Source organism: Gallinula chloropus (assembly GCF_964237585.1).
Source record: "Gallinula chloropus genome assembly, chromosome: 7".
NCBI lineage: Eukaryota > Metazoa > Chordata > Aves > Gruiformes > Rallidae > Gallinula > Gallinula chloropus.
Window position 1 is genome coordinate 29,509,407 of NC_140092.1, and position 26,978 is coordinate 29,536,384.

Sequence of the window (26,978 nt, forward strand, 5' to 3'; positions counted from 1 at the left end):
GGGTATCTCCAGGGATGGAGACTCAGGGCAATCTCTGGGCAACCTGTGCCAGCGTTTACCATGCTCACAGTAAAAAAAAACACCACCACAAACCTAAAGTGTTTTCTTACATTCCAATGAAATTTGTTGTCTTTTAATTTGTGCCTTTGCCTCCTTTCCACTGGACATCACTGAGAGGAGCCTGGGTTCATCTTGTTACTCCCCCATCAGGTATTTATACTGATTGGAAAGATCCCACCAAGCCCTCGCTGCTCCGGGCTGAACAGTCCTAGCTGTCTCAGGCTCTCCTTGTGTGACAGATGCTCCAGTCCTTTAATCACATTTGTTGGATTTCAGACTTCTTTGAAAGTCTAACAATATTTCCAGACCCTGGCAGTGGTTCCTTGTCCCTGTGATGGAGCAGCAGTTTTTATTGCCAAGGTAGCTGCAGAGGGAGCACACGTGCACGTGAGTTGACTCAAAGGATGTTTTTCCCCTGCTTCATCCCATTATTAGTGTTTATGAGTGTTTTACTCACTTTCAGTCTGACTTACGAGCTCTGCCCACCCAGGACATTGGCTATCCCCTTGAGTTTTTGGGTGGTGATAGTGCCTGACCCCTGTTGGCTTCCTGGCAGAGTGGAAGTGCGGAGTGGCTCTTACCTCAGAGCGCAAGGCGCGCTCCGTCAGGCGCTTGCTCCGCGGGTTCCCTCCTCCCTCCGTGTCCGTGGAGCTTGCCTGTTGAAAGCAGTGCTGGAGGCAGGTGCTGTGCTGCTGTTATCCCTCCTGCAGGACACACTGGTAGGTGCTCGCTGAGCTTTGCAGAGTCTGGTTCTCCCAGTCCTCAGAAGCACCCACTGGATTTTACTCCTCTCCCAGTACCTGTCAGGGGTAAGATAGAACCAGATACTCTTAGTGTATGTGTGTACAGTGTATGCTTGTGTCCAAATCCATGAGGATGCATGAAAAACAATACTGGAGAGGTCCCTCTGACACATGCAACCTGTATGACAGCTTCATAGATGGTAGGAAAATTGTTGTGACAGAGTGGCAGATTGATTTGAGTAACTGGTTTTAGTTCCTTATCTCCAACATGCATTTCACTTTCATTTTTCACACAAAAAAAACTGTCTTTTGGGCACACATTGACTGGCATCCTCTTGTCTTTGCACCCTTTAGAAGGCTAGGGACTGTCAGGCATCATGGTTGCTCTCTGAAGGCTGGTAGCAAGAGACAGATAGCTGGCAAGTTGTGGAAAGTGATTCTAGGAAGGTGAGACAGTTGGGCTGCAATAGAAGTGGGCTGTGCTTGGCACAGTTCTCCAAAGCAAGACAGATTTTGCAGGATTTGTTCAACATAATTCAGTGCTAAACTGTGTGACAGTGGTTCTGGCTCCAGCATGTTTCTTATCTCTCACATCCTGTCTTCAGATTCCCGTGGTCGTCTGCCTTTCGCTATGCACCCAGCTGCCTTGACAACCACTTTGCTCTGCAGGCATTGAGCAGAGGGTTCCAAATTCCTGGTTCTTCTCATGGTATCCCAACCAACGTGGCTGCAACCCATCACAGCATTACATTCCCTTTGCAGCTTCTTCTGGGTTTGCTGCCAAACAGGTCTGCATCTAGTACACGTGTGAGGCAGATCTGGGGTACGGTAATAGCGACTCTGTCCTGAGCAGCCACACAGTCTCCATGGCTAACAACGTCCCTTTAAAACTGAGAAGATAATTATGCAGAACAGAACACTTCACATCAGCAGATCACCTCTTGCTCAAACATGTGTGGTGCTTTCTTTGGCTGAAATAGGACAAGTGAAATGTGCTCTCGTAGCCAAGAAGGCTAACGGGGTCCTGGGGTGCATTAAAAGGAGCGTGGCCAGCAAATTGAGGGAGGTTCTCTTCCCCCTCTACTCTGCCCTGGTGAGGCCACATCTGGAGTTCTGTGGCTCCCCAGTTCAAGAAAGACAGGGAACTACTGGAGAGAGTCCAGGGGAGGGCTACCAGGATGATGAGAGGACTTGAATGTCTATGTAAGGAAAGGCTGAGAGAGCTGGGTCTTTTTTAGCTTAGAGAACACAGAGAGGGGATCTCATCAACACTTGTAAATACCTGAAGATTGGGTGTCTAGAGGAAGGGGACAGACTCTTCTCAGTGGTGCCCAGTGACAGAACAAGGGGTGGTGGGCACAAACTGGAACACAGGAAGTTCCATCTCCAATGAGAAAAAAACTTCTTCACTGTGAGAGTGACAGAGCCCTGGGACAGGTTGTGGAGAGGTTGTGCAGTCTCCTTCTCTGGAAACATCCAAGACTCATCTGGATGCTAACCTGTGCAACCTGCTCTAGGTGATCCTGCTCTAGCAGGGACTTGGGCTCCATGACCTCTGGAGGTCCCTTCCAACCCCCACCAGCCTGTGAGGTGTGCAGCATGTGCACAGTTACACACATTTTAGTTTTTCTCAACAATCAGTGTTCATTGGCCACTCCCACAGCGACTAAGGGGAGAGTGTGATCAGATCCTTCTGAGGAGCACATGAAACTCCTGGTGAATTGGCCAAGCCCTCTCTCTCTACAACACATCCTACAAATAGCAGGACTTCCCATGAATTGTTCTGGGAGTACAGAGTTCACTGTGTTTCCTCGTGAAGGCACTGCAGTAATTATTTTGCCAATTATTTACAGGACCTTCAAGATGAAAGGTGTTAATTAAAATAGGCAAACAGAAAGATACACATTCAGGTCCATGTTAAATGGCTGCCTTGAGAGGCACTTGACATCTATCTGAAAATTTGTGATCCTTGTTTTATTATGGGCTGCCTTCATCCAGGGTAACATTCCCCCTCCCCAATACCATCTTCTCAGCAGGCAAAAATATTTATTTCTATTTGACTTCCCCTTTGTGTCTGTTCCTCCTAAAGCAGGATCAACCTCATGGCAAAGGACAGAAGAACAAAGTAATTATGCTCACAACAAGCACCTTCTGGGTTCATTCAGAGTAACCCCACACGTAGACCCCATTCATTAAACCCAGCAAACTGGAAGCTGGTAAGAAATCCCAGCATCACCAATGTCGTGTCCAAAGGAAACTGGGCAAAGGTAACTGTTTCATCCCACATGGAAAAGGGAAACTTAGCAATTGGCTTTTTCACTCTCAAACAAGGCAGGTTTGGGCATGTATCACCAATTTTTATAGGTTTGCTGAGCGTCTAATAGTTACTCAGCAGCAAGTGGGACTTTATAAAGTAAAATAATAGGCACTGGCGATGCTTTTAAATAAATATGTAACACAAGTGGAGGTCAGATTTGAAGCCTTCTGATCTGCTCAACTCATCTGAAGTACAGAATGAGGAATGTAGGATTTTGCTACCTTGTCTTCTGCTGGCAGGTGAATTCAGGACAACACAAGGCTGCCCGGAGAGTTCTCGGGGCCTGTTTTGGTGCAGGTGGCAGAAGGCAACGTCGTCAAGGAGGACCATGAGGTGTTAGGATGTGGGTTTGGGGAAAAAAAGAAGGGAAAACAGCAAAATAACAGCAGTTGACTGCAGAAAGGACAGCTATAGCAGGCTGCCCAGAGAGGTGGTGGATGCCCCATCCCTGGGGGTGTTCAAGGCCAGGTTGGATGGGGCCCTGGGCAACCTTGTGTAGCTCCAGGCCTGGAGGTTGGTGTCCCTGCCTGTGGCAGGGGGGTTGGAGCTATCTGATCCCTGGGCTCCATTCCAACCCAGAACAGTCTGTGATTCTGTGATTCTATAGCCAACCTGGGGATTTGTGTGGGAAGAAGCCTAACGGCAGTTATTGCCAGGTCCTTAAAGAAAGTTGACCTCAAGTGAGGCTTCTGGAGTTGCTTCCCACAACCTGCTCGTAGTAAGCAGGGAAGCCAAGAGTAGGTGCAACTGTAATTAAGTGTAGTTGTCAATCCCCAGGGACCATGTGCTGTTCTGCAGGGGTCCTCACTTGCTTTGGTATTAGCCAGTCCTTGTATTAATGTCATGGGTGATGGAAGAGAAAGTGTGTTTATTAAATGTCCTGTTGACACCATACAGAGGGTGCATAAACACTTCAGAGGCCAGGGTTAGAGTTCAGTCACAAGGAATTGAAATAACAGTCTGGGAAATAGTAGCCAGTGCAGTGAGGGGAAAATTCCCAGCCTGAGGGCATTGGGAGTGTCAGGAAGGGGAGGGATGAAGGCTTAAGGGGGAGGGATCTGGGTTAGTCTTGGTCAGAGCCTGTATGTGAAGTCAGCATGGTATGTGTTGCAGCAAGGGCAGGTGGCTGGCTGAGACAGGGGGAATGTTGTCTGTCACCACCTCTGGGAACCTGCTCTGCAGCTGGAGCCCTGAGTTCAACTTTGGGCTCCCTAATCCAGGAATGATGTGGAGGACAGCAGCGGTCAGAGGTTTAGAAATCATGAGCTGTGCATAAAGGTTGAAGAACTTTGGGTTTATTTAGTGTGGAGAAGAAAAGGTCACGGAGACATGAGGGAAAGGGTGCACCTTCCCTGTGCTCCTGTGAGCAGAATAAGGAGTATCAGTGGCTTAACCGACAGCAGAGGAGATTTAAGTTGAACACCAAGTAAAACTTTCCAGCAGTGGGATGGTTTTGCACCAGCACAACTGTCACAGGAGGCTGTGGAGCCTCTGTCACCAGAGGGCTTTACAAAACCAAGTCCGACAAGCGCCTGTCGGGACCGATGGGTCTGTCTGGTGTGTGGTGTGTGCCTCCGGGCGAGGGAGAGACGAGCTGGCCTCCTGGGGTCCCTCCCAGCCCTAATTCTGTGATATAAATTCAGTAGCAAAGCTATAATGGCCATGAAATAACTTCTTGAAAGAGACTTGAGAGATGAGCCTTTTGGTTTATAAGCACTCGGCGCGCTGTGTTTTCAACTCCGCGTTCAAACCCATCTGTGGTTTCATATCCTCTTTTGTCTGCCTTAATATCAGAGCCTTTTGTGAAGGAGAACACCAGCACTGAGCCAGACTCTTGAATATGAAGCTTTTCCAAATGCAAACTCAACGTGAAACAGAGAGACAGGTTTTAAAATGACTTTTCTGGCTCTGCAAAAGGAGTTGGAACACATCATTCCTGACGTTTCTTTTCGAGTTACCTTGGGACTCTCCAGCCCTCACCTATCTTATCTTGTACAAGGTTGTCTCCTGTAATATCTGTCTGCCTGAGAGTAAATGAAATGCAAAATTCATCAGGCTGTTGGGACAGCTGGGTATTAAAAAGGAAAAAAGGAAGATCGTTGTTTAAAAATAATCTAAGCAAAGCCGAGGAGAAGTTGGGTTGGGTGTTTTCCCTTCTACAGCCTGATTTTGGTCAGGGAACAACTTTTGCTTACTGGTTGCTGGGTGTTGTAGTTGAGTTTGGGGCAGTCATGGTGCAGACCCAACCCAGGGAGAAGGCAGGCGAGTGGGTGGTGCAAGAGGAAGGGGGAGAGGGTGGTTTGCAGGTGCATACCTCTGTGTGCAACGAGAGGGAGCAAGGAGAGGGGTACTACATCTCTGTGAAGAGTGAGTGCAGGGCTTCAAGGAGATGGCAGAATCACTGTCCATCACTTGGGGAATCTGCAGTAAAAGCAGCAAGCGGATGGTGCCTTTCCCTGGCAGCTTCCTGAAACATGGAAAAGCCGACCTGGCCAAATGGTTCTGAAAACCCATCTGGTTTTGAGTCATTTGTGTTAATTCAGTCAGCTCTGGAAGTCTCATGTCTGCATTTGGGGTTTTATTTTGCATTCCCCCACTGAGGTTTCTGGTCACCAGCTTACAGTTTCTCAAGTACAGCAGCTCTGGCTGCACTCAGAAGGATGCAGGCAGCTTAAAAGAAGCCTAAAGGCCTGTTTGTCCTGATTTGTATCTGAGTTCTGGGTGGGGAGGATGAGCACTGGCCTCTGTGAAGTGCCCCAGGTGTTACTACCCTCTCTCTAGGAGAGAAAAGCTCCTGTTGCAAGTAGAAATGGGCACAGGAACGAAACCTACAGAGAAAAAGCAGCATCTGCCCATATGCCACAAGGGTCCTGAAAGTACAGAGATGTCTTGGTGGTCTTCACAAGGGTTCCTTGGGAAGCCTGGCTTAAGTGGAACTGTAGGGAAGAAATGAAAAGGCTGGAAACCTGCTGGTGTCATGGAAATTAGGGGATTGTTGTTTAAAAATAATAATAGGAGCTAATTACGCTTTTGTAAGGTCAGATGAACTCAGTGTTGCAGCACCCAAACTAAATGTGTACAGTGTAAATGGTTGAGCTAAATGTGAGGGCCACCTGCCCAGGAGTGGATTGGAGGCAGATTATGTACATTCTTCATGGCACCTATTGAAGACATTGTCAAGATATGTTCAGGAGGCTATTCTAGATTGCATCAGAATATGTTGTGAGAGGGTAACAGGGAGCACGTTACCAGGTTCTTCTCTAACACCAGATGCAGAATTTATTTGCAGTAGCAATTACTTCTAAACAAAGAAAAGCAGAGTTATGGTGATGGAGGTCTTGCCTACTGATGGTTCTCTTGGCCAGCAGTGATCAGGTAAACTTTTAAAACCGTTTTGGGGGAGTGGATTTGTTTGGTGGTTCCTATCCTGTTCTTGCAGGGTCTCAGCTCCCTCAGTGGGAAAACCAGATGAGTTTCCATTTGGACCGTGCTGTGTTACTGTGTCAGGGTCATGAAAACAAACCAGCCTTCGCTGGGACAACTCTGAATGGTTGAGGAACTCCAGGATCCTGTTCAGTGAGCCCTGGGGACTCCTCCATGATCACTTTCTGGCCAGTAAATTCACATCTCAGGGCTTTACTTTGCCTGTGCCATGAATTTTACATTGTCCTTTTGTGCTGTGTCAGGGATGACATTACCACCCAGACAATCCTGTTTATGCTAACGCAGTACACTGGGTAATACAAGTGGGCTGTAGTTACCCTCAACTCAACACCATGGTTTTCAAGAAACAACTGCAAAATTATTGCAGCTCTAGTGTTCCCTAAAGACCTGCAGCTCCACTCACCTCCCACAGAATTTAGGTTGGCTGATTGGAGTTTTGAACTGGGGATTTTCTCTCCTCTTGGCTGTTTTCAGCTCACCACAGGCCATAAAAGCAAATCTCAGAGCTTTGTAATGCAGGGGGAGGTTTTCATAAACCTCACTGTTTACTCAAAAGTCTTTGGTTCTGTAAGTGAGGTTAAAATGAGGGTTAGTTTTGATGCAGAGGTAGAAGGTGGGGAGGCCTTGTGTCTTTAAGACAGGGCATCCCTACCTTGTCTTTGCCCCGACTTCGGCTCGGGGTATTTTTACCCTGTCCCCTTCTAAGCAAGAGGTTCAGCCTTAGCAGGGAAGTGAATTTCACTGTTTTCCCATCTTCCTCAATGGAGGCATCTTTAATGTTCCTCTTTTATTTGTTTCCATTCTTTTCACAGACCCTGACATCTTTATCAGGTCTCAGTGACCTTTTCAAGTGGTGTTGCCTGTGACTGCACATCTGGAACACTCCCGTGCACAATACTAATGTTTCTTTCTGTGGCACAGGCAAGCTCTTCACTGAAATATTCCCAGTGTTTCCTGGTTGATGTTTTGAGAAAGAACAACTTCAGCACCATGCTACCCTTGTGTAAAATCATTTGAGTTCTGTTTTCTTCCATACCAAGGATTTTAAACATTGATCAGATCCCCTCTCAGGCTTCTTCTCTCCAGGCTGAACAGCCCCAGTTCTTTCAGCCTTTCCTTGCAGGGGAGATGCTCCAGGCCCCTAATCATCCCTGTAGCCCTCCTCTGGACTCTGTCCAGGAGATCCCTGGCTGTTTTGTCCCAGGGAGCCCAGAGCTGGACACAACATTCCAGGTGGGGCCTGACCAGGGCAGAGCAGAGGGGGAAATGTGCCGTTTTTTCAGGACTGATGAAACAAGAAGTACATGTCCCCATCACAAGTGGAGTTACAGTTCTTTTCATTGAGCAATAATTCTGTTTTATCTTTTATTCTGAGAGGATTATTAACCCCCTCCAAAGAGCTTCTCATATCTGATGCAGGGTGTGACTGAGAGCGTGGCTGCATAGACCCTTCTTCTGTTCCCACAGCTTCGAGCACACTGGCTGGGGCGCAGGGCTGAGCTGCTGGGGCGAGGTGGGGTGGGTGAAGCCCTGGCCAGCCCACCCCACACAATGGGGCTTTGGGGTTCTCTGAACAGATGCCCCCAAATTGCTGTCAGAGGGGACAGCACTGACTGATTCTAACAGCTACAAAAAGGCACTAAAAACCCCACCACAGAGTGGTCAGGCAAACTGGTTTGGGAATTCAGCTGAAGCTTCAGGGCTTGTTTTTAAATCAAATTTCTTCTTTTTATTTTTGTGGGGATTATAGAAAAAGTTTATGCCAAAAAAAAAAAGCAGTTGCTTATCTCTGGCTAGTCTCAGTTCTTCTCTCTGCCTAAGAGTGGATGGGTTTGCTTGCAGTAAAAGGTACATCCTCAAATAAAACCAGACAGGTTGCTGTGGGGCTGGTGGTGACAAGTGAAGAGTGCAGGACCACTCAGGAGTGCAGGTACCTCAGATTAAGTCATAAGACATACTTTAATTGGGGACCACAGGATCTGGAAGGATTCTGCCATTTATTTTAACTGACCTGCTAGAAATAAGAATTCCAGTGCTAGGAATAAAGCTTTTGTGGAAGTAAGTTGGGAGAGAGAGTAAGACAGGTAGTGTTTGGAGGTCTGCAGTTTCATATGGTCAGTGTAGTTTTGAGCTTGCAAAGCCTTTTGCAGGCTTTCAGCAAGCAAGCTTGCAGCAGAGCCTTAATTAATTTGTATTTCACAAAAGGGGTTCTCAGTTTTTAAATACAGAGGTGATAGCTGGCCATGTGTGTGGAAGGCTCCAAAGCAGTGAAATGCATCTCTAAACGATGGGGGCACTGCAGAAAGCAGGAAGGCATTATAATAACACACATGAAACGCAGACCAAAGAAAGACAGACAATTTCTTTGACTGAATATAAATGTATTTAAAGCAGTGTTTGTGTGATTGCCTGACCTGAATACCTTGTTTCTGAATAAATAATTCCTTGAACTTTGTCTTCTAGGCATAAGAAAATAACAGTAACCTTACAGAAGGGAAAAGCTGCTCTGACACTCAGTCGGAGCTGCACGTGGTGTATTTACCTCCTGGGTAAATGTGGGGAACTTCAAAGATGCCAAGGACAGGCTGGCAGCAATCCACTTCAGGCTGGTGGTAACCAGAACTTGTCTCATGGCTCTTTAATGTCCTTAAGTCTTGGAGAGCAAGGTGAGGTGCCTGTTCCCAGCTGGGCCATCTCCCCCTCTTAGCTCCCTCTCACCCTGGGTAGTTAATTCTGTCACTGGATCCTCTAGACACTGAGCAGGTTTTCTTAATCACATTTGGCTTGCAGGCAGGATGGGCTGAAAACAGCCTACCCACCTCCCTCTGTCTTCTCCTAGCATGAGATCTCTCTTCATTTTTGGAATTACTAATGTGGTTTCTCTTACCTTTCTCTTACCTTGACCATCTGTGTGGTGTCAAACTGTCTGAATGTCCTGAAGTACAAATATGACACACACGGCCAGAAGGATGGAGAAATGATCCATGTGAAGACACAGCAGCACCTCTCGCTTCCACCCCTGTAAGGAATTCCAAGTGCAAAGGTCAAGCTGTTTGATTTACATCTGTAGGATTCTGTGTGACCAGCAGGACCTGCCCATGTGGGTTTTATTGCTGCCAAGGTCTGGGGAAGTGTGGAGGTGAAACAGAGAAGCAGGTGTTTGAGTTATAGGATGGGAGAGCAGACACTAAACCAGCAAAGGTTATAAATATGAGTTCATCTTCAGCATGCTTTTTGTCGTCTTAGCTCTGTCCTTTTTGGTTATGAAGGCAGGCATGGCACTGGACAGTGGGTTAAAACATAATGTCACATAAACCACTGTGAAGCTGTGATGGAAAAATCCATAGGCTAAGGAAAAGGAAGTAGTCAGAGTCCCACCTGTGAGAGCCCAAAGCCAGTCCCTGGGAACGAGCCAGTCCCAGGGCTGCTTTGCTCTCCCCATGTTGATACTGCCAGTTTGAGCACAAGAGGGAAAAAATCAATCACTGAATGTGAAAACTGAAAACACCAACGTGTTTGGGATTGTGCCCAGCAGCTTAGGAAAGGGGTGAATAGTGAGTCCTGCAAGCTGCTGGGCTTCATCTGCCAGAAATGAACCCATTTGGAGAGGGAAAAGGAGGGACAGAGCAGTTTTTCTGCTGTTGATGTTCACCTCACCTCAGGGAAAACTCAGATGGTGACAGTCCCAGCAGGTTCTAACCCTGTCTTGGCTGATGAGCTTTGCACAGCTACTTGTTGGGAAGTGGACTTGGGGTTAGTAGGGAAATGATTTTTAGGAAATATTTCCTCACCAAAAGCCTTGTCAGTCACTGGAACAGGCTGCCCAGGGAAGCAGTTGAGTCACCATCCCCAGAGGCATTTAAAAGATGGGTAGATGTGGCCCTTGGGGACATGGTTTAGTGGTGGACTTGGCAGTGTTGGGTTAATGGCTGGACTTGATGATCTTAAAGGTCTTTTCCAATCCAAACAATTCTATGATACCTGTGATACCTGTGATTCACAGAAGGGCAGGAAAGGTGTCCATAAAGATGCATTTCACTGAATTTACTGAGAATTAAGCTTTACCTTTACATAAAATTTGAGCTCTTAAGACTTCTACACAAAATTATTTTAAAATAATTTCATGACTTTCTTGTGATATACCGAGTCTTAATCTTTCTGTTGCTTTTTAATCATGTACTGGAGAGCTTGGAGGCCTTCCATTCTACTGAGAGGATTTTGTTTTAAACTCCCAACCCCATACAGATACACCATCTATTACTTGCTTTAAAATTTCAGTGTATTTAGTTGTGTAGGCTTTTCCAACATAGAAGCTTGTGAATCTGCTCTGGAGTGTTCCTTTAAAGCAGAAATCTTATATCAAGTCCTCTTTGTTGTCCTTTTTTCCCCCTTTGTTTTAGTATAGGGATGCTGTGTTGAAAGGTGGATTTCTGTGGGACATCTCTGACAACAATGATTTATTATTTAACATTGTTTGGTGTCAGTCCCCCTTCCTCCTGGCCACTGTGTAAGGTATTCTTAAGGGATAACAATGCTGTAAGGTATTCTTAAGGGATAACAATGCTGACCATCTTGGGATAAACAGAGATTGCTGTGTACAAACCAGTTTGGTTGTCTCAGAGTCACTGGACTTGTACTCCACAGAAAACACCATTCCCCAGCATTAACTAGAGACAGAGCCCAAGGACTGAATGGGGACGTTGACTCACCCGATTCTTCGGGTCACTGCCTTGGGTATGTTCTGGGAAGATTTCTGGACCACTGTATGGACACAGAGCTCCAGTTTCCAGGCCACAGACCAAACTGCCCAGTGGGGAAGGTGGGTGGTTTCCCTCAGAGATGAGAAATCTCCCACGAAGTGCTGAGGCTCCTGGTGCACCAGAGACTGACACTGGCTTCCCGGGAACAAACCAGGCAGCTTGCTGAATAGAACAAGCACTGTGCTGCAGAGAGAGGGTTCAGCTGAAAGAAGCACTGTAGTAAGGATTCTGGGGGTGAATCTTGGCAGTAAATACAAACAGTAAATACTAATTCAGCATCCTTCTTCTGCACTAGTGAAGAATCCATGGGGGCTTTGCAGGGGACTGGCTTTCACCACCTGGAGATAGTCAGAGAGCTGATGTTTTTCTCGCTTCCCATGAGAGGGGATCTGATCAATGGGTATCAATAGCTGAAGGTGGGGCACAGGGGGATATGGGCAGCCTCTGCTCAGTGTCTGTGGGGACAGGACAGGGGGCGATGGCCTCAAGTTGGAGCACAGGGAGTTCTGCACCAATCTGGGGAAGAACTTCTTCCCAGTGAGGGTGAGGGAGCCCTGGGACAGGCTGCCCAGGGGATGTGGAGTCTCCTTCTCTGGAGAGATTCCAGCCCCATCTGGACCTGTCCTAGGGACCCTGCTTTGGCAGGGGGTTGGACCTGATGAGCTCTGTAGGTCCCTTCCAAGCCCTACAGCTCTGTGATTCTACGAGCTTCCCGGAACTGAAGCTGTAAACCCACCAACAGGAAAAGGATATAATATTTCTTCTTCTTAAGAGATAAAAGAGGGCTGATGACTAATGCTGAAGTGAATTGTGAAGAGACTTATTTACTTAATTGGGCCTGCTTGTTTGGTATGTGTCCCAATTAATTCTTTTTTGTTGTGACCATGTTGAAGCAACCTACACCCTTGTGACCTTCTCTTATCATCATTACCATATTCCTCGTTTCAAGCACTGCTTTGATTACGGACGCCAGGAGCTCTGCTAAAATATCTGCAGCACTAGTACAGAGTCAGATGTTCCCATTGTTTTGAACTCAAGAAGAGTGACAAAAAGAGTCTTTATTGAAGTTCTTGGAGGTTACAGGTCACTGTTGGCCCATAGGGGATGGAGGGGGTGTCTTCCACAGAATCACTATTTCAAATAGTTCTTCTCTAACTAGAAATTCTTTTGAGAAAAATGTGTTGCTGGTTGGTAGCACTCAGAGGTGTCTCATAACTCCTCTGCTGTACGCATTACAGGGTCACAGGGGAACATAACAGCAGCTGAAAAGGGACTGGCAAGTATGCCCATCCTTACACTTGGTGAGATTGCTGTGTGGAAGCTGCCCCAAATGAGGCATTGCTTTTATTACTGCTTAAATTAGCACCTACAGTCTTTGACAATGGAGCCTCCAGACACCCATCTATGAAGGAGAGAGTCTTTCAGACGGGGCAGCCCTGTCTGCGGCGGTAGGTGGCTCTGTCGGTGAGGGGCTGCCTGCACAAGGAGGGGGTTGATTTCTCAGTGCTTCAAGGGATGAAGGTTTTTCTGCTTTGTGCCAGCCTCTGTGATAGAAGCTCAGTGAGATGTTTCAGTACTCCTGTCCTCAGCTCCTCTCCTTCTGGTCACCTGAAAATCCCAGCCAGATGGTTTGCCTCCATCACGTGCCTTGGTGGAGCTCATTCTGGGCAGCAGTCCCACAGGGCTGTGGGCTTAGAGAAAGGCACTCTGCACATGGCATCTTTCATTCCAGGGGAAGGAGAAGGTGTTTTACCAGAAGCAAATCTGAAACCAACCCCCCTCGCCACTGGCTGTTGTATTTGGAAAGGTGCTGAGTACCCTCACAGCTTTGTGCACCTCTCACAGCTGTGGTCCCTTCTCCTCAGCCAGCAGGACCCTTCCATTTATTAATAAACACCCTTGTATTTGTTTACAGGAGGCTTCCTGATACTGTGTCTCTTACTGAACTACGTAGTATGAGCGTTGTTCTGACTCCATCAGCTAGCCATGGTTTTCACTTCTCAAAGCACTGTGTACCTTTTCTCTTCCTCATTCCCAGTCCTTTTCTCTCTACCTCCTTACAGAGTGCCTTCTCCTTACGGAGTGCCTTCTCCTTACAGAGTGCCCTCTCCTTATGGAGTGCCTTCACATCTCCATTCTATGCTCTCTAGTGTCTTTTTTGTATGGCAGACTCTGTTCCCAAAACACCTAAACTCACCTCAAACCCAGAGGCTCGCTCTGGGTCTCCATTTTTCAATGGATGGCTCTCCAGGCACTGGGGATTTTGAAGCCTGAGGACAGCAGGTGCTGGATGTAGAGCTTACTCCAGATGCCACCCACTCACTGGTGTGCACTCTTGGTTTGATGTTTGTCTGAGCAGTCTTTGCTCTTCTTCAATGCAAGGCTGCTCACATAGCAAAAATTCCTGTGTTGGTAGAAAAGGCTTGGAAACTGGGTAATGTTCCTTCAGCCATGAATAACAATCCAGTGTAGAACAGACCACTGTCTCAGACCAGGCTGTCACATGTGGGTGACCAAAAAACCCAAAGGAGTGGTGTGTCCATGAAAGCAGAACCTGAGGTCAGCGCTTTGCCCTGCTCGCTCTTGACTTTCTCTTGACATAACCTGGTTTAACTGTGTCTGTGTGTAGAACACTCTGACCAAGCGTCCTGCTTTGAGTGCATCTGAAAGGTTCTGTAGGAAAGATTTATTTCCTTCCCATCACTGGGAGTTCCCTTTTCCCATGTGGACTTGTGTGCCAGATGACACAGCGTGCACCCAGGTGCTGTGCTTCATATGACACGTCCAGGGCTCTGCTGGATGAAACCTGCCAGTCTTCAGAGCTCTGCAAAGGTGACGTTCTGCTTGTGTGTTTTTTGGCACAGAAACAGAAAAGCTGGGGCTGGAGGTGGGAAATGGATTGCCATCTTGGAAATTTAATGACCAGCTCTTTCCCTGTGACGTGTGTGGAAAAGTGTTTGGTCGGCAGCAGACTCTGTCCCGGCACCTCTCGCTGCACACAGGTAAGGCAGCGCTCTGCGCCCGCTCCCTGCAGCGCGGAGGAGCTCCGTGTGGGTCACGGTTTAAGTGGAGGGGAAGAAGGTGAGAAGGGTCTGTGAGCCATCCTCAGCTCCTCACACCTGAGGCCACGTACAGAAACACGACAGAATATCAGGGTGGTGTTCAGGGAGTTAAGGAACACTTGGTTTCTTTACAGCCTACTTGTAACTTGTCTTTACGCAAAGTTTGAGTCTGTCCAGGCTCCAGCAGACCAGTTGTAGATACCAACTGGGTAACCAAGGCTGTTAGTGGAGCTCTGAGGAGAGGCTGCAGCCTTTTATTGTCACAGAATGACCCCTAATGACCATCAAGTCCAACTCCTGGCTCCACACAGGCCCAGCCAAGTCAGAGATGGGACTGAGCGCATCGTCCAGACACTTCTTGAGCTCAGCCCAGCTCGGGGCTGTGACCACTTCCCTGGGGAGCCTGTGCCAGTGCCCGACCCCCCTCTCAGTACAGAACCTCTTCCTGACACCCAGCCTAAACCTCCCCTGTCACAGCTTCATGCTGTTCCCTTGGCTCTATCACTGATCCCCAAAGACAGGAGATCAGCACCTGCCCCTTTGCTCCCCCTCATCAGGAAGCCCCAGACTGCAATGAGGTCTTCCCTCAGCCTCCTCCAGGCTGAACAAACGCAGGGACTTCAGCCTCTCCTCATAAGACTTCCCCCCCCCAAGACCCTTCAACACCCTTGTTGCCCTCCTCTCGACACTCTCCAGTATTTCTGGGCCCCTCTTGTACCATGGGACAGTCACCTGATGAGCTTTTCAGATGTCACTGAACAACAGAAGATTTGGCCTTGGTGGTTTAGATCTGGGAAAACTGTGAGGATTTAATATCTGCCATTCACCTTTGGTCTCAACATCCAGTTCTTGTGAGAGGAACCTGAGGGGGGGTGGGGGGGCTGTTTACCCCATGCCAGCTTTCTTAAAATACTGTTGGTGTAATGTTGTCCAGTGTATGTTGTACCGTGTAGCTGTGCCATGCTGAAAAGGTGCAGGCGCCCTGTTCTGTGGCTCTGTGGGGTGTTCTGGGTCCTGTGCTGCTCTTCTGAATTCCCTTCCCCTAACACTTGTGGCATTGCATTTCACATCTAGAGCAGCAGCTCCTCAGAGGGAAAGGTTGTAAAAGCTGATGTAATGTTGGGTTATTTTAATCAGCTCCCTGCAAAATGAAGCCTGGCCTGTACAAAGCCCCCATGCTGCCAGGATAGAGAGATGCTTCATTCAAGACGAAATCATTTTTATTTTAATGAAGTTGTGAAGCATTAAGAAGCTTGCAAGGAATTTGTTTTAATTTCTTCAATTGTTCTTTTGAGTGGGTTGGTGTGGGGGGCTGTTAGTTTGTGTTGAGGGCTGGCCTAGTGATACAGCATTCCCTTTCCTCCCCCTAGCCTCGGGGTTTAAAGCAAACTCATCAGCCATCAGTTCTCTGCAAGGGGTTGCTTGGGCAAACTCAAGAATAACTGGACCCAAAAACCAAATAGAAGGTTCTGGGGGAAGGAAGTAGTTGTAGGTTACTGACCTGTTTCCATGCCAGCTCTGCCGCAGCTCCTGGAGCAGCAGTTGCCCCAGTTTTCCACTTTATAAAGTTTTATATTATCTGACTGCAAATGGTGGAGGAAGTTAAAGAACCTATCCCTAAACTACCTCCAAAGTAGGGTAGGTTTTGTTCAGGCCACTGCTGTGAACTCCTTTAAGTTTCCAAAATGTCGAGCTTCCAAAGTTCCTCGTTCCGAAGGCTGCTTGGAGAATCCCGAAGGGACACACACGCTGCTTCTGTCAGGATGAAGTGTGTGCTTAAAGGTCTCTGTGTCTCTTACAGAGGAGAGAAAATACAAGTGCCACTTGTGCCCCTATGCTGCTAAGTGCCGCGCTAACCTGAACCAGCACCTCACCGTCCACTCGGTGAAGCTGGTGAGTACCGACACGGAGGACATCGTCAGCGCGGTCACCTCCGAGGGCAGCGATGGAAAGAAGCACCCTTATTACTACAGGTGAGCACCCAGACCAGGGCTGTGCTCCTGATGCTGGCATCTGAATGGCTTCTCTCCCTGCTGAGGGCGTGTTCCAGGGCCACCCTTCTGGTGCTGACCAGTGGAACTACGCGGAAAAGCGTCTGTCTTGCCTGTGTCTGACTGGGGCTGAGCAGCCAAAGCCGGCGGGCTGCCTCCTGCTGTCCAGCTTGGCTAGCCACCGGGAAAGACCTTGGGGTTGGGTGGCTTTTAAACACCTTTGTGGGGCAGATGGGTTCTCAGAAGCCTCCTTCATTTTTTGTGCAGTGTTTGTTGTTAAGTTTGGAGTTTGAAAACAGCCCGTTGTGTGCAGAGTCACAGCAGATCTAAAGCACTGTGCTGCCTCTGACAGCTCCCTTTGTTTCCAGCCAAATCCAAAGCGTAATAAGAAGCGTTACATCCACACACGTGTTTCCTCCCTTTGCCAGAGGTCATCACGTTCAGTGATGAAAGAAAGAAAACCTTTAGGAGACTTTGCCTGAAGAATTAAAAGGAATTGCCCAGATAAAGTGGATATTTGGGCATTCTCCTTGTAGTATGCGCTGATGTGCACTCTGCAGACCGCGATGAGCGCTCCAGCAGCCAAGCAGATTACCAAATCACTCTTACTTTTAGTCAAAGCGCCAAGAGCAGATTTAATTACAAAATCATAGAAGTAAGAAATAAATGAGACCTGCTGGATTAGATTATCTAGTCCGTCCCCTTGGGAAAGCAATATAGTGCCCTAGAGAATCCACCTTTTTTAATGGTTTTGGCTTGTTTTAAATGTTAATGGCCTCATCAAAGCAAGAGGAGGACTCTGCAGAGAAAGTTAAATTAGAGGGTCCTTTCCATCACCTCACAGTATCGCTCTGTTTATGTGCTGGCTGTGAAATCTGTATCCCCGCTAATTATTTGCATAGCTGATGACTGCTGTTTTCCAGTCAAGCATAAGAAACGTTTGAACCCATTTTTACTTGCTTACACTGAAACTGCCAGGCAGTTATGCACAAGATTCCCAGTTTGGCATGGGAACCATTCCAGGGCTTGCAAATAACTCCTGGAGTGTGCAGCAAGCTCTCCGTTTGTCAGTGTATCGGCCGCACTAAACATCTTGGCAAAGCTGCAGTGCCTCTTACTGCCCAGAGGGATGGGCCAGGTGATGTGCAGCATCTGGAATCTGTAGTTTTTAATTAACTTTATGATTACTTAGCGTCATTATAGCATGTACAGGATTGTTGCATTGTGCCTGCCCTTAATCAGGCTGGCATGGCCATCAGTGCCATGGCAGTTGAGCAGACAAAAAGAATTCTGCTGTGGACATTCAGCAGGGAGGAAGAGGAGAAGTCCACGCAGGGAGTTTTGCCTTGCACGTTCAGGGAAAGGCGTTGGCGCTTCTGCTCGGGGTTTGGGGTTTGGTTTTAATGTTTCTTACTCTGGAATTCCCTTCTGCCTGCAGCTGTCACGTGTGTGGGTTTGAGACGGAGATGAATGTCCAGTTTGTCAGTCACATGTCCCTCCACGTGGATAAGGAGCAGTGGATGTTCTCCATTTGCTGCACAGCGTGCGATTTTGTCACCATGGAAGAGGCAGACATGAAGGCTCATGTCAACAGCAAGCACGCAGGTGATGATCCCTGTCTCCCAGCTGTAGTGATCTCTCTCTTCCTTGCTTTCTAGGTGCAACCTTCACACTTCCCATTAACACTCTGCTTTCACTGAAATGCTTGCTAATTAAGCCCTGATCTCTCAAAGCTCATTGGACTCCAGCCAGGCAAATAATCTGGTAGCGCAGATCAATTTTCGAGCTTAGTGAACTAAATGAAGGGCTCCTTGGCCCTCCTTCTCCCTATTCCTCACCCCCCCAGATCCCCTCCCCTGGTGATGTCAGCACGCTTCCTTTGCTTTTCTGACTGCTTTACTCTTCCATCAGAACCCTGGCTTGACTTGGGCGATGATAAGGTGACTTTGGGTGCTGATTTGAGCGTACCTGGCTGTAAGTTTGCAGTAAGGTCGAGCTTTGCTCCACAGGGTGTTTGCCTCCTGTCTTGCCAGGCTGGGATTTCACACTGATGTTCAGCTGAGGCTGTGATTCGGCGGTACCATAAATGTAACTTCATGTTGAGTAACAGAACAAGTCCTGTGTCCTCTCCCCAGCCCTGTCCGTTTAATAGCTGAAGATAAGAGCAATAGCAGCGTTCAAACAAGCTCCATATGCTTCGTCCAACTAATGAAGTCTGGCATAATTAAAAAAGAAAATTAGAAGCCTTTTAATTAATTTCTCTTCTAACACCAGGCAGAAGCATTTTGCTGTCACAAACTACCAACAGTTGTGTTGACAATACTGAACCTGCATTGCATCCAGCACAGTTCCTCCCTTGCTGAATTGCTTTTCCTATCCAACCAGGAATAAATTTGGGAAAACAGGGAGAGATGGAGCAGAAGGGACAGCAGAATATCACAGATACATCAGTTAACTGTAGCTACAGATATCCAAACTCTTGAGGGGTTTTATGCCAGCACAGCTCTGGGCACTGCTCCCCACTATCCACGGGGTTTGCATCTAACTCCACGTCATACACAGGAAGTCAGGGCAGATGTGGAACATCACTGTAGCTACATGAAAAGCTTGCATTGGAGCTCCAAACTGAGCTGTGCCCTACTGTATCTTCCTGTAGGGGCTGCTTGTCTTTAAAGACAGACAAAACCTGCCTTGCCTCCCCTCTCCCTGTCAAGCCAAGCCATTCAGCTGGTGATTCAGCCAAACGCTCACACGTACAGCAAATGCCAGGAGTGAAGAACAGAATGGGTCTTCTGGGTCGCTGGACTCTGGTCCCTTCTCCCATGGTGTTACCAAGTCAGCAGAGGCCTGTTTGGAAGGGTGTTGGTGTGTGCCTTTGAACAAGTACCAGAGTTTTAAACCAACTGCTTCCACAGACAGGCAGGTTTTCCTGTGTTACGGATTAGGGACCTTTGTAAAATTTGCAGCGTGTGTCTTACTGATAATCAGAATACTCATACATTGTTCTTGTGCCAGAGCTGTCCTTCATCTGGAACAGCAGCCCACCCCTTGCTCCCCCCACCTTTCTTCCTTTCTTCCACAGAATTTATTCCCTTAGTGTCTTTACAGAGAACAGCCCTCTCCCCTCTGAACATACACTGAGCCTTTTCCTGTACAGAACACAAGACTCCTCACTGTACCAGTCCCTCTCTTGTTGCCAGAACCCTGCTCCTGACATACACAACCACAGCTGTACGTGGTGGAATGAAATAAGCCGTGGCAGCGGCGTAAAGCAGCAGCAGCAACAGGGACCAGCTCACACAGCAACATTCTGTGATCATACTTACCTTCCTGGAAGACTCCCCCATACTGGTCACTCATATTCATCCCTCATGTTCTGCTCAAATCCTTCTGTTGTTTTCCTTGACTGTTTCCAACTTCGGGACTCATTTGTAGCAAAAGTTCTGGTTACTGGCCCTTCAGGTCACAACCTTGTACTCTGTAGGATTAAATTTCATTCAGTTTCTATTACTGTGGTCCCCAAGGTCCCTGCATGTCTCTACATGATACCCCAGTCATCCTCCTCATTGACAGCTCAGGCCATCAGCTTGCATTAGCACATTCCTGCATTTTTATCTTAAGACTTAAAAGGTGCCACTCCTCACTTTAAAGCTAAGGCACGTGGGTACTGGTGTTTGCAGTGGGCTTTAGCACACAGAGAGGATGAAGTTTTGGCGAAGTCTCTTCCTAACACAGCTGTGATTAAACCAAGACCTAGCCAGGAGGTGCTAATTAGCCCACCCTACCTCCCTGTCTCACAGCAGCTCTCATGTAACTCACACTTCTGGTTGATTCCTGGTCTGTGATAGGCTTTAGGGGTTGAACTTCATACAGGTATCACACACACAAGGACACTGTGATGGGCTTCAGCTGTAGGTCCAGTTAAATAACTTTTTTCTTACTTAATTATCTTCAATAAGAGATCCTTTAAAAGGGTAGACAATGGCAGGAGAAGGGTGAGTGGATTGAAGCTGAAGGAGGGAAAGATTAGATATTAGAGGGAAGTTCTTTACACAGAGAGTGGTGAGGTGCTGGAACAGGCTGCCCAGAGAGGTGGTGGATGCCCAGAAGTTGGTGTCCCTGCCTGTGGCAGGGGGGTTGGAACTCCATGATCCTTGGGGAACCTTCCAACCCCCATCATTCTGTGATCCTAATAAACCCAGCTAAATCTTGAGCCCACACTGCTGTCTCAGCCATTATGAGGATGCTCCTCAGTACAAGCAGCTTACTCTTCTTTGCCCTTCCTCCCATATTTACCCATTGGACTCACCGAGGTGGAAAAGTGGGGGAAGTTCAGCTTGGACCAGTAAACACTTTAGGTTTCTGCACCACAAGCCTACAGAAGGTCTGTTTCACATCTGAGTGACAAGTTCTTCATTGGTTTTGAACTCTGAGCAAATCAAAGTGTTTTCCTGGGATATTTTCAGGCCAGTAATGAGGTAGAGCTGCGTGTTTCCATTACAGACTCAATTCTAGGATAAACTGAGAGATAAGTGTTGGAAATGCTGATGAAAGGGAAGTGTGGCTATTTCCTAACAGATCAGTAATTTCAGACTTGTGTATAAGCATGTTTAAATTAACTTTTTTCCTGAAATTTAAACCAGGATCAAGATCCCACCTAATCTGCTGTTCTCACTCTTTATTCCTCTTCTCAGCTGAAGAGAGGAAGACACCCAGTGAATCCAACAGTCCATCTTCATCTTCGCTGTCAGCGCTGAGTGACTCCGCCAACAGCAAGGAAGATGCTGACATAACCCCTAAACCCAAGGGTTCCAACAACCTGCTGGTCATTTCTGTAGTGCCTGGTAGCCAGACCTCGGTGAACACCGATGAGAAGTCAGAGAAAGGTAAAAACACTCTGAAACCAGCACCAAGCTGTCCCTGTGCAGTCGCTCTGGGTGTGGTGTAAGGTTGGATGGGGCCCTGGGCAACCTTGTGTAGCTCCAGGCCTGAGGTTGGTGGTCCTGCCTGTGGCAGGGGGGTTGGAGCTCTGTGATCCTTGGGGGTCCCTTGCAGCCCATGCCATTCTGTGATTCTGTGATTCCTGTTTTCCAGGCTTTGAATGTGTTTTCTGTAACTTTGTCTGCAAAACAAAGAACATGTTTGAGCGCCACCTGCAAATCCACCTGATCACACGGATGTTCGAGTGTGATGTGTGCCACAAGTTCATGAAGACACCAGAACAATTACTGGAGCACAAGAAATGCCACACTGTCCCCACCGGTGGGCTCAAGTAAGGAAAGCAAGTACACAAACTTTTCCTGTGTTAAGCACCTCTAATCCTGTGGGGACAGGACAAAAGCAAGTTGATGAGAAAGGTTTAGTTAAATGTCTGATAATCCAGATTTGGGGCTTCCTTTAATTTAGGTGACCCAAACCCAGTCCTTTAGGGCATCACAATAACCTAGTGGCAGGTGTGGTATCCACTGGGCTCAGAGCTTAAGGAACTAAGGTATGGTCCCTTTTCCAGCCAAATAGGAGACAGTACGTGATGGTCCTACAGAGGATGAGGCAGTGCTACACAGAGGTGTTGGCAGACTAAGAGGGGTTCGCTTAAGGCCCCCGAGCAAAGGAGAACATAAGGCACAGGCTCCATTCTGCACCTTGCTCAAAGGAACTGAACCCTGTACAGCTCCTGCAGCTAGGTGTGAAGTGGTAGTCTTAAAGGTCATAACCTTTGGAGGCTCCAGTGCAGAGTCAGTCCTCACCAAGAATTAAGAACTTCTGAAGCTTTCTGCTTTGCTGTGCATGCCCTGGGATGCTCACTGTTGTATTAATTAACACATAACGAGTAGTATGCTGTGTTAAGAAGAAAGGCCTTTGGGTTGGGCTGAAGTGGTGTTGGCACAGTGTTTCTAGGGATGCCCTTACGTCAAAGCTGGACCCCTGAGGGACAGATGACTGCTGGGGACACGCGCTTGCGCTCGGTGGGTGGGCAGCGCGATGCTGTGCAGGATGCATGTCCCCGGCCTCTGTTCCAGCTGCTGCAGGAAAAGAGGCTGGAACCACTTTTGAGCCCAGGTAGGGTTCCGCACGGCCCTCCCCACGCCCGTTGCTCTCGCTAAGCAAGGCAGTGTTCTCAGTGCCCTGTAGGGCTCTCGTGGGGGGCACACCACGGTTAGTGTTACCATAGGGCTCTCGTGGGGGGCACACCACAGTTAGTGTTACTGTAGGGCTCTTGTAGTAGGCACACCACGGTTACTCTCGTGGGGGGCCCACCACGGTTACTCTCGTGGAGGGCACACCACGGTTACTCTCGTGGGGGCCACACCACGGTTACTCTCGTGGGGGGCCCACCACGGTTACTCTCGTGGAGGGCACACCACGGTTACTCTCGTGGGGGCCACACCACGGTTACTCTCGTGGGGCCACACCACGGTTACTCTTGTGGGGGGCCCACCACGGTTACTCTCATGGGGGGCACACCACCATTAGCCTTACCACCAGCAGCTGCAGTTTCTGAAAACTGGTGCTGTTTGCCAGGCAGCGACTGGTCTCCAGCTCAGTAGTTCCACGAACTGGGATCTGTGGTCACTTGAGATGTGATGACTGAATCTGGGAAGAAGACCAGAATGAGAAACAAGTGGTGTGCCAGAACGATGGGGCGGGTGTCTGTCTTGGACGTGCAGACCAGTTTTCTAATGGGCTTTGAGTTTGTGCTGCGCAGAATCTGTTCTATTTACCAAGGAAAACCCATGACCTGTGACTCAGACCTTCCTGACAGAATGGGCTTCTCAGGCTGTGTAAGTTGTTCCTGCCCAACTCAAGTAACAGTATAGGTACCTTGAAAGCTGCTCCTAGGAAAAAGTTCTGATTTATATTTTTTTCAAGGCATCTGGAAGAGCCTGAAGAGATCTAATAAACTGTATTTTTCTGTCTCCTGTTTGCTGTGGGGGAAGAGAAAAAAACATGATTCCTCCAGCTCAAAACCTGAGATTCTGATCCAGAGAGCACCCGGCCCAGAAGAGGTATGTGTGCGTAGCCAGCCGAGTCCTCTGTTGCAGTAGAGCTAATCACATTAGTAGCCTCAGTGCCAGGCTCCCTCTCTGGATCAGAGTACTTGACACGCATCAGGAAAGGTGTCCGGATGGTTTAGTACCCATTTGCCCTCCTGCATTACTCACTGTGCTGAAGAGCCTCTTTAATTAAGAGGGGTAGATCAATATTAAACCTGCACATGCAACCATTCGTAGCAAGGGAAAACAGAGGGGGGGAGAGGATCTCTGCTTAGGAATGACCTTGAAGGCTAGAAGACAGTTGGCAGACTGGCAAAACAGATCAGCTGTGGGCATCCAGCATGTTGTGCTGGGAGCCTTAGGTGTATCTTTTTACCTGGAGCTGCTCTTGTAGCTCACTGGTTAGGTGTGGAAGGAAGCATGCTTTGTTTAGGACAGGAGGTAGTTGTCCTCACCAACTTCCTCACAGCTACATGAAGCAAAAGCCGGGTGTGTTTTGGGTCTGTCAGTGTCCAGACTTGCTCAGCTCAGGCTTCCCTCCAAGCTTTCAGGATTGCTGCCTCCAGCCTTCTGGGCCCTTCCAGGTCCAGGAACCTGGGATGAGGCCCTTTGCCACATCCACCCCGCTCTGGACACTTGCTGCTGTGAGTAAGCGGAGCCCACATCCTGTTCCCACACAGGAACGGGTCCTGCCGTGGCAGAGGCGGCTGTAGTCAGGCACACCTCCCCTTTGAGGGCAGCTAGCTCATTGCCCAGAAACGGGAATCCCTACAGATCATCCCATCAGCCTGGCTTTCAGCTGCTGCTAGCAGGATACCCAGCAAGCTTACTGTTCAAGGTCACGTGAAGGGAATTTCCTAAGCTCTTGCTGTACGTGTGGTATTACAAGTTTATTCCATCTTTACTTAAACAGCTGCTTTCATACTCATCTGTAAACACTCACTTTAAACCACTTCTTAATGGACAAACTGGCCCAAGCGACTTCGTGCAAACACTAGGAATGTCGTTACACAAGGTACCTGTGAATCAGTCACCCACCCTGCTCCACCCGGCCTGCTTTGCAGAACCTGCCCCGTCAAGGTAAGCCGGAAGATTAAAGGGATGCTTCATCCCAGTCAGTCAGTGTTGTCCTAGGAATGTGGGAGCTCTACTGCCATTGCATGGGCAAACCTCCTCTCAGTAGAGGTGTGTCAAGGTGAACCCAGTGTTCAAAAGAGGCTTTACAGGGACAGCTAGGCCAGAGAGGGGCTGAGTGGCAGGGTTAAGCCAGGAGTGGAGGTCTTCCAGCTGAGTGACCTCTCTTTTCTCTCTCTCCACCTTCCCTTGCTGTGTTGCCAGGTGCCCATTCTGCATCTACTCCACTAACCGCCCCGCAGCGATGGAGTGCCACCTGAAGACTCACTACAAGATGGAGTACAAGTGTCGGATCTGCCAGACAGTGAAAGCGAATCAGCTGGAGCTGGAGATGCACATCCGAGAGCACCGCCTTGGCAACCATTACAAGTGTGACCAGTGTGGCTACCTGTCCAAGACCGCCAACAAGCTCATTGAACACGTGCGTGTCCACACTGGTGAGCGCCCTTTTCACTGTGACCAGTGCAGCTACAGCTGCAAACGCAAAGACAATCTCAACTTGCACAAGAAACTGAAGCATGCTCCACGCCAGACCTTCAGCTGCGACGAGTGCCTGTTCAAGACTACCCATCCTTTTGTCTTCAGCCGCCACGTGAAGAAGCACCAGAACGGGGACTGCTCCGAAGAGGAAAAGAAGGGCCAGTATTCAACCTCCAAGGAGGCCAGTCCGCTCCTACCAGTGAACAGCTCCAGAAACCTCCTGTCACCCCTCTCAGTTATGTCTGCCTCGCAGGCTCTGCAAACAGTGGCCATGTCGGCTGCGCACGGCAGCGGGGCAGAGCCAAACTTGGCCGTGAAAGCTTTGGCCATCAACGGCGCTTCCCTGTGCTTCGATAAATACTGGAACTCAGAGTTCGCCCACCTTATTCCTTTAACAATGTTTTTCCCCAAAAACCACTACGATCTCACATTCCATCCACCCAGACCTCAGACTGCGCCAGGAGGTGCCTCTTCACCTAAACACTCCTTCCTTGCCTACCTTGGACTGACAGAAAGGGCAGAAACTGTCTGAGGGCAGTTGTATTCTGTACCAAAAACACAATAACCCCGACAAACCCAGCAGGTGTAACATTGCTGCAAAACATAGCCCGAAGAGGTAACGAACACTTGTACTATATCATTAGTAAGGGTTAGAAAACGGCTCTGTGTGTATACTTACTGCATCGACATGAAAGCTGCTTTATTAAATCTCCAAGAGGTGACCTACTGCATACTTCTACCTTCAGAGGCATGTTCCCAGTACTCTTATCTAAGAAACTATTTTGTCTTGTTAACGCTGAAAAAAAAAAGAGAAGAGAGTGTCCTTAATGGCAATCAGCACTTGTAAGGTGACATATCGATGCATTTTTATTTCACGGGCTTTGTGTGCGTGCGGGTGTGTGGAAGAGAGTCTGCCTGTAGCGTGCTACGACATTGCTTTTGCACATCCCTTGTATTGGCTTATTTAATTATGATTCTTCTCCCCTTTTTCACATGCTTGCCCCCCCTCCCTTCCTTTCCCTTCCCTCCACCTCCCCCTCGAGCTGCAGAGTTGTGGAAGGAGTAACGCTCGGTTCAGGGTGGAGCGGGGTGTTAAGACTTTGGCGCTGTTTGCAGCTTCCTTTGGTTGTCTGATGCCTTCCACTCAGTCGTCAGGGGTTGAGGATTCGGGGTAAGAGCTGACAAGCTAAAAATTGGGTTTTGGCACTGCAGGACAAGAGTATGACAAGGAAAAGGGTATGTGTGTGTGCACGCACATGTACACCCTGCATGCAGCCCTATGTGCCTGCACAGCAGGCCCAGTTCTTACAAGCACCTGCACCTGGGCCACAGCATACATCTTTTGTTTTAAAAGGGCATATAAATATTATATATATATATACTGTATTATGCAGTGGTTACCTTTTAGTTTGCAGGAACAACTTGTAAAACTAGAATTCTATGGTGGAAAAAAAAAATCCAACAAGGGGATTAAAAAAAAAAAAAAAAGGGTATGGATAAATTCTGGGTATAAATACTCAGACTAAAAAAAAAAGGCAGTTTTGCACAGTGCTTTAGTCTTGCACTAGTTTGATTCTCACTTGCAAAAAAAAAATAGAAAAAAAAAAAATCTGTGGGCTTGAAGGTAAGATGACTGTTTCTTGGGAAAGGTACCAGTAGCTGCTTTGAAAAAATAAAGCTATCAGAGATGCTGTTTGAACCATACAGTTCTCTTCTGTACCCTCAGTATTTCGATTGTACTTGGCAAATTCTCCGCTCCTGTTGCTACCTGCCCTGTTGTTCCTCTTCCCCTCCATACTTGATTCCTTTGTTTGTTTAGGAAGCTAACTTTCTACTTATTTAACGCTCCTACTTGTGGTCATTAAAATGACATGTTCTATGTAGCACTTTATTGCAGGAAGAAGCAAATGTGGATTGGTTGTACACCCTCTGTTAATCCCAAAACGCCAAGGGTGATCTTAACTGAAGTGAAGCTAACCGACTGTTAGTTGA

At 48.1% G+C, this 26,978-nt stretch overlaps 1 protein-coding gene across 1 annotated transcript in view; it reads left to right on the forward strand.

Annotated features, from left to right (window-relative positions):
* Nucleotides 1-25,518, forward strand: part of ZNF827 (zinc finger protein 827) — a gene marked incomplete at both ends in the record, with an annotated part of 110,596 nt that extends 85,078 nt beyond the window's left edge. Inside the window, 6 exons of the mRNA XM_084266737.1 lie at nt 14,189-14,326; nt 16,188-16,359; nt 17,816-17,982; nt 21,072-21,263; nt 21,472-21,649; nt 24,711-25,518. Of these exons, the coding sequence (XP_084122863.1) occupies nt 14,189-14,326; nt 16,188-16,359; nt 17,816-17,982; nt 21,072-21,263; nt 21,472-21,649; nt 24,711-25,518 (1,655 nt within the window). The remainder of the gene's footprint in view (nt 1-14,188; nt 14,327-16,187; nt 16,360-17,815; nt 17,983-21,071; nt 21,264-21,471; nt 21,650-24,710) is intronic.
* Nucleotides 25,519-26,978: the final 1,460 nt, after the last annotated feature.